Source organism: Rhea pennata, chromosome 20, assembly GCF_028389875.1.
Source record: "Rhea pennata isolate bPtePen1 chromosome 20, bPtePen1.pri, whole genome shotgun sequence".
Classification (NCBI taxonomy): domain Eukaryota; kingdom Metazoa; phylum Chordata; class Aves; order Rheiformes; family Rheidae; genus Rhea; species Rhea pennata.
In genome coordinates, this window is record NC_084682.1 from 2,916,688 (window position 1) to 2,929,590 (window position 12,903).

The 12,903-nt window shown below is 37.4% G+C and overlaps 1 protein-coding gene across 2 annotated transcripts in view; it reads left to right on the forward strand.

Annotated features, from left to right (window-relative positions):
• The window catches only part of PPM1D (protein phosphatase, Mg2+/Mn2+ dependent 1D), a 29,600-nt gene that overhangs the window by 13,407 nt on the left and 3,290 nt on the right, over window positions 1-12,903 (forward strand). For both annotated transcript variants that reach the window (XM_062592346.1, XM_062592345.1), the window contains exons 4-5: window positions 7,872-8,062; window positions 8,927-9,169. In XM_062592346.1, the coding sequence (XP_062448330.1) occupies window positions 7,872-8,062; window positions 8,927-9,169 (434 nt within the window). The remainder of the gene's footprint in view (window positions 1-7,871; window positions 8,063-8,926; window positions 9,170-12,903) is intronic.

The window sequence follows — 12,903 nt, forward strand, 5'->3', positions numbered from 1 at the left end:
GGACAGCATCCAGGAAGGCTTTGCAGTGAGCATATTTACAGATTCATGTTTTAGGAAAACAACACACAGAGAGCAGTAGCTTGCTCTCTGTGTGTATAACGTAATAGGCATAAACCTTAGCAGACAGGTTACATCTCAGCTATGCTGTTGATCAAAATACATTAACTTAGGCTTCCTGCCTCTGAGACAAAATACAGTATGATAGCCGTAAGACTGCCTGTACAAGAAGATACATCTCTTGTTTCCCAGTACAGAACTCATCATGGAAAAATGAAGTAAAGGTTTGGAAGACAATTTTGAAGTAAAATCTGGCCTAATATATGTGGAACTTTCAAAGACTGTATATAAAGTGGGAATTGTGGAAAAACCACAATGTGAGCTCTTAGGGTATAACCTGAAACAAGAACTGAATATAGAAACTAATAGAAAGACAAATGCTGTGATTAATCTGCTGAGCTTTGTAGGTTGACTCTAAGTGTAACTTTAATTCTTTACAGATTTCTTAAGTTGCTATTTAAGTTCGTATCCAGCTGTCCCCCAACCTGATCAAGTTGACTGGTAACATATGGCATGATGGCAGAAATGGGTCTTGAGACTGTTTTATAAACCATGTAGGATGTCTCTTGTTGGTAAATTAGTTCAGGTCTAAATCTGGTAAATCTATAGATTTCCCCCCCGCCCCCCTCCTTGTGAGTAGTATAGAGCCAAGATCTGCAGCTGTCTGTAGAGTTATGCACTCAGGGAATGCCTTGCACTGTTGTAGCTAAATCTTTTTTTAATTCATGAGCAATGAAACCTGAACCAGGAACCGATTAGTTAAACACTCGTTCATGTGGCAACATGAACTATCTTTTCTGTTTTTTGTGTACATACATGACAGACCCACCCGGCTATTTTTGCTGGAGTGGCCTTGCACTGTAGGCTTGTCTTTCATGAGAACATAAGTCCTTTTAGGGGTCAGTAGGAAATTTATGTACCAGAACAGTGAATGCTCAACATATAGCTGAAATAAGAATGCTGACTGACAGTGAGGTGGAAGCTGTTTTCCAGAGCAACCTACTGGATGCCAGAATTGTTTTGTGAAGCTCTCTGAATGTGCATACCACAAAACCCTAGGGAGAAGGGTATGGCTGACCTCAAATGATCTAAGTAGATTCCTGTATAAGGGTTTAGATTTAATGTGTGTTTAACTGTTACGGAGGTGAGGTGAGGGGGAAACAGTTACAGTCTAGAGTGGGCACAACTGCTAGACAGTATTTCCTTTTTAGATCTTCTTTCCTATTTGTAGAATCCACCATGAAGAACAATCATATTAAATTCTATAAGCTATACATTATATTTATATGTTGCACGGCGTTTTTTGTTTGTTGATGTCACTTTTAAAAGATTTCTTTACATAGGTATGTGTGTGTATACTTATATATACACTTAGACACATAATATATAATTTTATATATAGATACACACATTAACATTTTTATGTCTTAGATTTCTTCATAGCAGAGAAACTTGAAGCACATTTGGGATTCTACTCCTGTCCAAAGAAGGATGTATCACTGTAGCTTGTACAATTCTACCCCCCACACACAACAAAATACACACACATGCCTGTATAAAATGCAGCATACATACTTTACTGTGCAGATCCGTGTTAGAGTTATTCAGACCATGTGAAGGCACATGTGGATCCATTTAGCTCGAAGGAGAACGTTTGGGGCTTTCTTCTCTCCCTTCTGGCTGACTGGAGCTCTCTGTGCATGACTCTAGCGCTCTTCTTTGGCAGAGTGTAAAAGCAGTAATAACCATTTCTCCTAAAGGTAGAATTGTCTCCAGATTTGTTCAGTGCATTCTTCTATTTTACTCTGTATCTTCAGTTCAGCAAAAGCTGTCTAGGACTGGAAGTCTTTCAAAGTTTGAAATTCCACCTAAGTGTTCATTTTAAGGATTTAATTCGAGGTCAGTAATTGGGGGTTAGCTTTCTCCCTGCTATTTTAACTTCTCACCATCCATTGCCTCCACTTTTACAACCTGTTTCCTGCAGTCTTCTCTCTTGTACTTCTCATCCAGTATGTTCTGGATCTGATACCTTTGAGTCTCAAACACAGTGTACAGTGCTGCAGTGGAATTGAGGATGCAGGGCACTAGACCCGGACAACTTTCTTGCCTGTTGCCTGTGATTGTGCTAACACACAAGCAAAGATGAGCCATGCAGCATTTAATTCACCACTGCCGCATTGTATGCAGCATTTAATTCACCACTCGTTTTACATGCACTTTGTTTTGCCTGCCACTGAAATACTGTTCTCGTGTCTGCTTTCCTTTTCGTCTCTGCACAGACGTGTCATTTCAAATGAGTATGTAAAGGTGCTCCTAAAATAGCACTCCTAAAGGAGTGCTAAAGCCTCAAGTGCCTCTGTGTAACTCTTCTGCTTGCTGCTGCCCTCAGTCCTGCCCTGTCCCTCAGTCTGAACTTCAATCATTGCTAGCTTGTACGAGCACGATGTTGTGTTGCCCTCCTCTTTAGACTGCTGTAAAGATGCCCTCTTGTGGCTATAGGACTAGGTTGCCATGAGTTTTGGTGAAAAATGTTTTCTGCTCCAGCTCAGCCTGAATGATCTTAAGTGGTTACTGTTCATGTCGTTGCTGAGATATGTCTCACTTCCCAGCATCGTTGCCTCTTTGAGAGTGGGAAGAGAAAGTTCTGTAAGTCTTCTCTTTGTTCTAACATACTCTTCAGATAAAACTTTGATTTTAAAAAGATCTGGAACTAATCAAACTGGATTTTTGTCTTGGACTGCGACGTGTAAAAGCACTGTTCTTTCTTCTGCTAAAACCAAAAGATATTTTTGTATTCCAAACAGCATGTTCCAAAAACTTGAATGAAAGACTTGAATTATTAACTTTTGGACGCACTTTTGCTTGTCTAATTCCGTCTACTTAGATGATGGGTGTTTTTGTTTGTAACTTTGGTTTCTTTCCTGGCAGCAGCTAAGTTACAGGTAGTTGGATTTTTTTTGTTTTTCCCTTCACTGTATTTCAAAATGTAATAGTAAGCAGATAAGGTAGAGTACATATTTTCATAGGGAGATCCGTTAATTCCCTTTTCCTTTACTGTATATTTTCAGACCTCTATTTTTCATTTTGCAAGATGAGATGCAATTTTTGTGTAGATATTTGTAATTTAGTCTGACTTCAGTCATCATTTAGAAACAGACAAGATTTTTCTGAAAGATGTAGAAGGAACTATATTAATCTTTTTTTTTTTTTTTTTTTTTTTTTTTTTTTTTTTTTTTTTTTGATTTGGAAAACGTATGTGCAAACCTCACACCAAAAGAGGTATTTCTGGTCTGTAAGCTTTTAGAGAACAAGATTGGTAAAGTTTTGCAGTGCTTGTTTTCTAATTCAGAACAAAAATAGTATGGCTTATGAAGTGAGGTCTGAGAACCTGGAGTTCCACTTCTGTAACACTAGCCTTCAGCACATCCGATCATTTTGCTCTCATGGATTTCTAGCCTGCTAAAAGGTCACTTATTTGTCTGCTTGCTTTGGGACGGATTTAAAGATTTTAGAGCATTTTGAAACACCTAGAGAAAAGTGCACTCTGCTCCCTGATTTACCTCACTTTCCCTCTTTTTCTTCCCAGGATTAGAACAGAGAGGTTGCCATGTAAAGTCTTTCTTCCAGGTTTGCCATGTGCTTCCCAGCTGCTGTGGATGCTCTGCTCTCCAGCTGGCCAGGGAAAGACAGATAGCCGATACTGGTATTTGATCTAGGTACCAGCTCTAAAAAGCATTGACTCGGGCTCTGGCGCTCTGCCCCTTCAAAAAGGAAAATGAAGCAAAAAACCCTTGCTTCACCCTTGTGACATGGATTGGCCTTTGCAAGCTTGAACTGAAGGAGCTGTGAGAATTATTCTTTAAGTGACGTGCTTTTTATGGCAGTACTGGTCTACCAAGGATCATTTACCTGCTTGATTAGTTTATGAGCTTGTGGCTCTAATGGTAGGTTTATGGGAGGTAGATGGATGACAAGTCAACACTGAAGGCAATTTTCCCTCTTTTTAGGCCAATCTAATAGTACTTACTATGCTTCTGACCTCTGCATAATTGATATTGTCACTCAAATTTATCTGGTGTACTAAGTAGCTTTTTTACACATCAAGATTTAAAAAATGCTGTGTGCTTGTCATGTCATTCTATTAGGAGCAAAACAGTATCAAGAATGAGTTCGTATGAAAAGGAGAAATGACATAGTGTTTTGTCCTGCTGTTTTTTTTTTTTTTTTTCTCTTCTATCTTTTGCCAAATTTCTGCTTTATATTAAAACCGATAGTGCCTTTCCACCTTAATTGTGAATACCGGTAGTTTCCTTCTGGTCTGAGGAAGGAAGACACAGGATTGCTGTGTGCCTCAGACTGGAGTATACTTTGTGGAATTTTTCCTGGGGCACAGAACAAAAGTGGTTTTTTTTTTTTTTTTTTTTTTTTTTTTTTTCAGTTTACAATATCCAGAGCTCCGTCTAGCTTTGCTTGCCAGGACTTGTCTGGAGTTGGTCAGTTAATACCTGCTTGTGGTTTAAAGCTGTTCCATTGTCCAGTTTTGTACGCAAGGTCTTGTGTATTCCCAAGAGATTAGAGCTTCAGGTGGGGGGTACAACCAAATCTAGGAAATTCAGTTGTTCTCACTGAATATTTACAGCAAGCTTGGAAAGCTATTTGACAAAGACCGTGCCACAGGAAATTATTTGAAATACTCTCTTTGGCCGAAACAAAACAAAACAAAAAACATGTTTAATAAGTTTAAGCTTAGAAGCTGTGAATGCTTGAACTGATCTAGTTAATGTTCTCCATTTATTTTCAGGAAAATTACTTTCCACTTGTGCTGTGCTGTCTACAAGACTAATGCTTTTTTCTTTTCTTTTTGTTTGTTTTCTCTTTTTTCCCCTTCTAGTTAAGAATAATGACAGTACTAGAGAGATACAGCTTAGTTATTGATTTGCACATGGTTTTGGCCGGAGGTAGGAACTGTTATAGTTGTGTAGTCTGGCAGCATCTCTAATGCAGATCATAAAATGTCCACTATTAATTCCTGTATCAAGCCCACAACTGGGTGTATAGTTACACCATGGCCTTCAGAAGGGCAACGCTCTTTGGAGGAGATATTGTTGCCATTGGAAGGCTTTTCGTGGAAACTAGGACAATTAGGCTTCTAGTTGGGGATGTGGACTGTGATTTGTGTGATGTGAATTCCTTGCATGTCTTCCCAGAATCTCTGTGCCCTCAGCAAGTTTCCTTACCTGTGGAGTCCTTTATACTCCATAGAGAGATGTGATATTCCAAATTATTCCTGTGAGGAGCCTCTTATCTCTCTATTGTGTCCTGGAAGAAGACTGTCTGAAGTTGGTGTCTTTATTACTCAAATGTTTTGTCAGCAAAGCAGCAGATGGGTGCGATGACATGTATGTAGATGGGCCAAAATTAAATAACGTCAGGTTATTTTTATCTTAACACGAGCAGTATTTTTTAATAAAGGAAAGATTCATCTAAAAACATTTGCGACCTCTCCTAAATGAGTATGAACAAACTAGCAAATAAAAATCTAAAAGTATTACTTGCTTGTTTGAAATTGATGCTGGTGCTGATTCCCAGATCTGGTTGTCCTCAGATCCCAAGCTCATGTTTATTCTACCTGTTGTGTCCTTGACAGACGTGCCAGGAATAAGTCAGTGTATGAAGACTTTTGGTGGTAATTAATATACAGTAATTGCTGTACTGAAGCTCAGCTCTTCTATTTCAGTATTTATTTTGATCTTGTTGCCAACTGGCTTGCTTTGTTGTGAGGCTGTGGATGGAGAGTGCACCTCTATACAAGCAGGCTTGGCTTTTAATTCGCCTTTCATAGAAGCATGTGTTTTTGCCTGCTGCTGCTGCAATGAAGGTGAATTGGGGCTTTAATGAGTGGCCCATCCATGCTTGCTGTGGTGAAGTGGAGTTGATTGATTTGAAGTATTCCCTTTCCTGACCCTGCAAAAGTCTTTTCAACTGGCTGATAGCTTAAGGCAAAGCTAATGGAAGAAAGTAGGAAGACAAAAAGCTTATTTGTTATCTTTAGAAGGGTGGTAATGGGTAGGGAGGAAGGTCACAAACATGCTTTCTGAAGACAGCAAAAAGCAAACAAATAAACAAAACTGGCAAAACCAGACTCTTAAATAAATTAAGGCGTTCTTTAGCTTCTGTATGCTTTTCAACTCTGATATTTTAAATTAATTTCTACTTTTAAAGTCATATATTCTACACAAAAAACAGCCAGTGCTTGCAGATAATACTGTGAGTTTTTGTTATTTGTTGCTACTGGAAGTTATTTGTAAACATCAACACAGGGAGCAGTCTTTTATGTTTCGTACAATATAATATGTTACCAAAACCAGATAGTGTCAAAAAATCTGGAATGTAGAAACAGTTTTGTAAAAGGAAGAGAAGATGTTAGCGCAGCATAATACTCCTCTTGATTTCAAGGCCAAACCTTGGAAAGGGGGTGGGTTTTTTGTTTTTGTTTTTTTTTTAAATATGTACCTGATAAATTAAATTAAAATAAGTGCATATGGAAAATATGTTTTTTCTACTTGGATGCTTTAACTTTAGGATAATTTGGAGCATGCTGTTGAAGGAGTAGTTTTGATTCAAATGGGACTTGACTTATTCATATTCCCTCTAGGCTGCTGTTATAAGGCAGGTGACCCCAGACTCATTTGCACAGCAAAACAGGCTTAAAAACAGAAAGGTTTACTGCATCAGGCCTTCCAGGGACAGGCTTTAGCTCTCATTTGCTGCTTTCCTGCCAGAACCCAGGTGCTGCTTGTGTTCTTGTGGCTTCTTTCCAACTCCAAAATCTGGCACCTGGTGTTCAGCTGGAGAGATGCTGGAGCACAGCACCGCATGGGTCTGGAGGTGAAGCACATGCTGGGGAAGGAGGAGGAATGGGAAAAAGAGGTTATGGGGCAAAGGAGGGCAGAAGGAAAGGCTTCAGCCTCCCTCCTTTGACTTCATTCCTTGTCCATGGCACCTGCACGCACAAATGCACACAAATGCAACAAGACTTATCTGTGTATTTCTGTGTGGGTGGGATGGCTGAGAAGAAGCTCAGGTTCACTTTTTTTTTTCTTTTTTAAAAAAGGAGCAATTTAGTACGCTGAGTGTGTTTTGGTTTTGTTTTTACCTCTTAACAGGTCTTGATAGGGTATGCAGAGCCGCATACCATCCTGAAGCAGAATCAGGTCTAATGCTATATGTGACATTGCGGGGAGAAGGGAAATCATATGGTTACGCACGCTCTGAACCTAGTGTTGTAGGCTACTGTATAATGAACAGATCCCTTGTAGGGGAAATGAGGATTTTGTCCTGTATTTACGCAGTATCCGTAACTGGAAAGGCATAATCTTGTCTGCTGGTGACAATGCTGGTGAATTCAGATTCAGTGTGGGTTTAACCAAGACTTAAAAACAAAGCTTTAGTTCTGTTTCAGCATGATTTTAATTGTTTGAATAGGTTGGATATTGCTGGCTTCACTATTTTTTTTTAGGTATTAATCTGTTTCGTTTTCCCTGCTTTCTGAAAACGTTATGTTAAAACAGCTGAAGACTTCTTATAAACATATGGGTTTATGCTTGAATACGTTTCTTGTTTAAGTGATTCCGTATCAATAGATGTGATGAGGAAGTGGCATTAGAAAAACATAATTATAATGAATTACGTTGTATTAGTGTTGGTGGCTTGAGACCCATGGTAGTCGTTTTCATGGGAACAGTTTTCTGCTGTTCTCAAAAATCATAGTCAGATGAAATGTAACAATTTTTAAACATTTTCTTCCTAACTAGGTGACCTGTGGAGCTACGACTTTTACAGTGGTGAATTTGTTGTGTCTCCTGAACCTGATACTAGTGTGCACACAATTGATCCCCAGAAGCACAAGTACATTATCCTTGGCAGTGATGGACTGTGGAACATGATCCCACCTCAAGATGCTATCTCTATGTGCCAGGATCACGAGGAAAAAAAATACTTCATGGTGAGAGCAGGGGATATTGGTCGCTGTGGCAATTTAACATCTCTTTCCTCTAAAGAATTGCTTAGCCTGGCATGTGTGAAATATACTTACTATACTAAATTATGGCGTTGCTCTTCAGTTTTATTCAATAGTTTTGCCACAACACATGAGCTGTTACAATGCGGCTGATATTACTGTGATTGCATGTATTGTCAAATATAATGCTTATTAACATTCTTTGTGAAATGCAGATATTAGTATTATATTTTTCTTCTAAATTAAATTATTTAGTTGTCATTTTGGGGAAATCTGACTACCAGGATGGCATCTGTGAGTAATTAAGAAGACAACATATTCCTTCTCTAAGGAAGTTACACAATATATTGTCTGAAAATGAAATTTATTTTGTATTAGGATGCATGTTATAATGCAGACAACTGTTTATTTTATTTTTTTTTTTTTTGTGACGTGATAGAATCTGAATTAAATTATTCTGTTTTGTTATACAAAACAGTTGAGAATTTGTATGGTGAAGCATCAGAGCATTAGTTAGAAAAAGTATAAAAATCCCTTTTAAGAGTTTTGGAACGAATGTGGGACATGTTATGACCAGCCAATTTAAACAAATAATTTGCATCACTTGCAGAGTGTAAAGCACTAATATGTGTGTGGATTCTCCCTTAAACTGATTTTAAAGCTACAATTCACCAAAAAGAAAGATTTATTTCGGTGAATATTTCTTCTCATGTTTCTAAATGAAATTACTTCACTATGTGATGTAGGAGTAGATAATATCAGGCTGTGCCATATAAACTCTCCATTTTATATCTATAAAGTAAAGAGGACATGATTGTTTTCTGTCTATCTTTCTCTCTTCCAACACAGGGAGAGCACCGACAGTCTTGTGCCAAAATGCTCGTGAACAGAGCACTGGGCCGGTGGAGGCAGCGCATGCTTCGTGCAGATAACACTAGTGCCATTGTAATCTGCATCTCACCGTTGCAGGATAGTAAAAGCAACTTGGAAAATGAAGAGGAATTGTATCTCAATTTGGCAGAGTCTCCCTGCTATAGCAGTCCTGATACAAATATGATGACACCCTCCCGCTGCTGTACACCACCTGTCAAGGTAATTTTTTTTCCCCAAAAACATTTTTTAATGTTCACTTTTGAGTCTGGAGCCCATGGAATACTCATCAATCCCTTGTTCCTTCTCCTAGAAGTAGTTTCTTTTTATATGGCTCAGTCTGTAGGATTGTGGCAATGGTGTAGCTGGATCATTGCAAGTGATTGAAGTAATACCTCTAGAAACTACTGGCTTGTCAACTTACACTATCATTTAATTTTACTGATTTATACTGTAGTGAACCAGGTATTACCTATAGCTAGATAATATTTCAGTTTTAGGACAGTAACTTGGCTGCAACTATCTGGCTGTATTCTCAGCACTTCTCTTTAATTCTGTGTACAAAGCTTTGAAGAAATACATGAGCTTTTAATAACATTCCTTAAAAGGCTTTGGAACACCAAGGCAGAATATAAAGAATGAGGTTCTCAGAGCTGCTGAATTTCGGGATACAATGTTTTCATAACTCTTATAATCCTGATCACTCAGTAGGACCTGGTGATCTGTATTCTCACATCCACATAAAGAAAAAACTACTGTAACTTCATGCATATAATTCATACCCCTTCAAATATATTTTCCTGAAAATAAAATTTCTGAGATCCTGCAAAATCAGAAATGAGCTATCAAAAGAGAAAAATCAGACTGTGGGGATTAGAGCCCCCTTCTCCTCCTCCCCCCTTCCCCCCCCCCCCTACCAAATATGTTGGGCTAAAGTTTTTTTTTTTTCTTATTTTACCATACCAGGTACTTGTATAACTCACACAACTGATGAACTGCAGACTGTGTAAGGAGGTATTTTTAATCCTCCCTCCACAGCTAACCCATGGGTTAATGTGTGCAAGCACACATTGCTGAAGAGAATGTTTTCTGCTCAGATTGGTCAGATTGGGAAATTTTATTACCTTCCTCTGGTCAGTGTAATGTTCTTTGTTAGCGGAAAAGACATTATACTAAAAAAATCTTTCTTCGGGTTAGAAGCTTTACGCATTAACACAAAGCAGAGCCGTTTGGAATCTTTTTTTGCTTGAAAAACAGGAGTGTAGTTATGAGTGGATGTTTGTTAAGTAATTGCCACCTGCTCCTGACTTAAGTAACTGTCCTTTGATGTTCTCCAGTATCTTTGGATAACTGTCCTTCAGATAAAGTAAAAAGAAAAAAAAAATAGGAAAAGAGTCCTTAACATTCCCTGGTAGAGACAAGCAGCTTAAAAAATGCAAAGTTCAACCTTTCTCTCTCCCTCCCTTCCATTCAGTGTAGCAAAATGCATTAAAAGAGCTTAAAATTTAGCAAAATACTGAGTGGAGAAAAGTCATTCAAATTATAAATATTCCAAAACTTTTAAGTTGTTTGTACCTTATGTTTTGTGTGTGATCTATTATCAATACCCATTGAGTAAATGTTGAGCTATAGTGGCTGAAAAGGAAGTAGCATTTCAAAATAAGGACTTCCTGAAAAATTCTTCAGCTAAAACTTCCCCTCAGCCATATAAGTAAATTCAGTGCACTGAGATGTGTGAATTTCTACAAATTGCAGCAAGCAGAAGCACATAGTAGAGAGATCAAAACTGTAGACAATTTTGTTGTTTTCTGTGTAGACAGGCTATAGTTACTTTTTCTTAAAGTGCAAAACCCTAGAAAAAGCTTTGGCTATGAATATGCATTGATAATTTATGTATGAATAAGTTCTATCTATTTAATGAAATATTTTCCCCCTCTTCAATTACAACTGGTGGTGCCAATTCAAAAAATAATGATTAGATCGTATGTCTTCTGTACTTTTTTAAATTAAAAGTATTCATAACATAATACAGGTTTCTGCTTTAATAACAAGTATCCATCTGTCCTCACAGAATACCTGTAAGTATGGGAGGAAAAGAAAAAGTGCAAGAAGAAAGTGGAAAAAAACAGAGAGAAAAAAAGGCCGCTGTACTGTCAGAACAATCTTGAAACATTTCAGGAAAAAAATGTCTCTAGGCAGATCAGAATAAAAGAAATGTCTCTGCAGTGGTATTTCTGTATGTATGTTTGTGCAAAAGAACCACCTTGTGCAGTTAACTATATTCAGTTAACTATACTATCCTGAGTAACATTAGCACTTTCACAGTATGAAAAGCTTTACCAATTTTTAAATGAAAAACTACAGTGGAAGGAAAAACGTATCTTCAAATTTTGGTTTATGTAATGTCTGGATTGTAGGATTTTCATTTATATAGCAAACTGATTTCATGTGAACCTTCTGAGTAAAATTAAGTGCATGCAGGAGCACTGTTGGCTCTACATTTGCTTTAAAATTCAAACGATGCAAAGCATACGATTGAGGCAGCTGGGACCCCCCAAAACAATCGTATGAACAGTTTCTTGTGCCTTGCTTCAGACATGAAATGGTAGCTGCTAACAGCAGTTTTGTTTTAAAGTTCTGACTTAAATTGCCTAGATTAAATTAAGAGTTTTCCCTAGTGGTTTAAACAGTTCTTCTCAGAGGTCTGCAATCAGCAAGAGTTAATCCTTTCTTCCTTCCATACCCTACCCCAAGGAAGTGAAACCTCCACCTGTATATAAGCCTCCCATTTTTAAAATGTTGTATATTAGTAGGAGAGATGAGAAATGCTTCCTGCTTCCTTTAGAGAATTTACAATGCACTCTACTTTTTCAATTCTATTAAAGAATGTATTGTTATAATACCTTTGCCTTCATTATATATTCATATGTATTTTTATATATTTGTGTACACATTCATGTATAATGCTTTAGGCACCTCATTTTTCTTGCATTAGGGAAGAGGATGGATTTGATCAGAGTAATATGCCCTTCAAAGTTTTACAGTTAGATTGTTGGCAGTGACTGAGTATTAAGAGAAATTACACTTCATGTCAGTAAACTTAAATTCTTATTTTACTGAATAAATAAACCGGAAAAGAAACCGTATTTTTGTCAAACCCACACAATTACTTCAGTATATGCATTTTGGGATTTTTTTTTTTTTTGGATTATGATGATGATTTGTGAGAGATTTAGGAAATGCTCCTGTTTCATGATTCTGTGTGTGATCTAAGTGAATACTGTCAATCTCATAGGAGGGAAAGGTCTCCCTGAGATGTTGATTACACAAAAGAAATTATGATAATAGATGAGAATATCTATTTGCAAAATTCGATTCTCCTGATGGCAAACTTCCCAAGCCTGTCCATGATGTGTTATACTAAATTTACCTTCACTAAGAGGATTTTGTAGATTGTGTTGTATATAAATATGAGCTTCTTCATATAAAGCATTTAGTATTTGTGTTTATGGAAAGCCCTTCTTGTTAACATCTCTCCTTGCTACAGATAGTAAACAAGGTAATGATATATAAAGAAACACATGGAAATATATGATCTAAATTAGGTAGGTAATTAATCTTACCAAATTGAATTTTACCAAAAGGAATCATCACGTGGTTTCTGCAAAGAAATGAGACATTTCCTAAATCAGTTCAAACTCCTGGAGATTACCATGCTATAATTATAGCACAGAGAGGATAGGTCACTAAAACCAAAAGGTGCCAATGAGAAGGGTGTTTACCTGTCATCTTCAGAGAACAGAAAGCAGCACCTACAGCCCTGATTCTTAACAGTTGCTACCTTCTGGAGCAATTAATTTAGAGATAAACGGAGACCAAATTGAAATTCCTCCATTAAACAGAAGTATGTTAACTGTTACCAGAAGGATATGAAATTATTAATGCCAAATAAATTA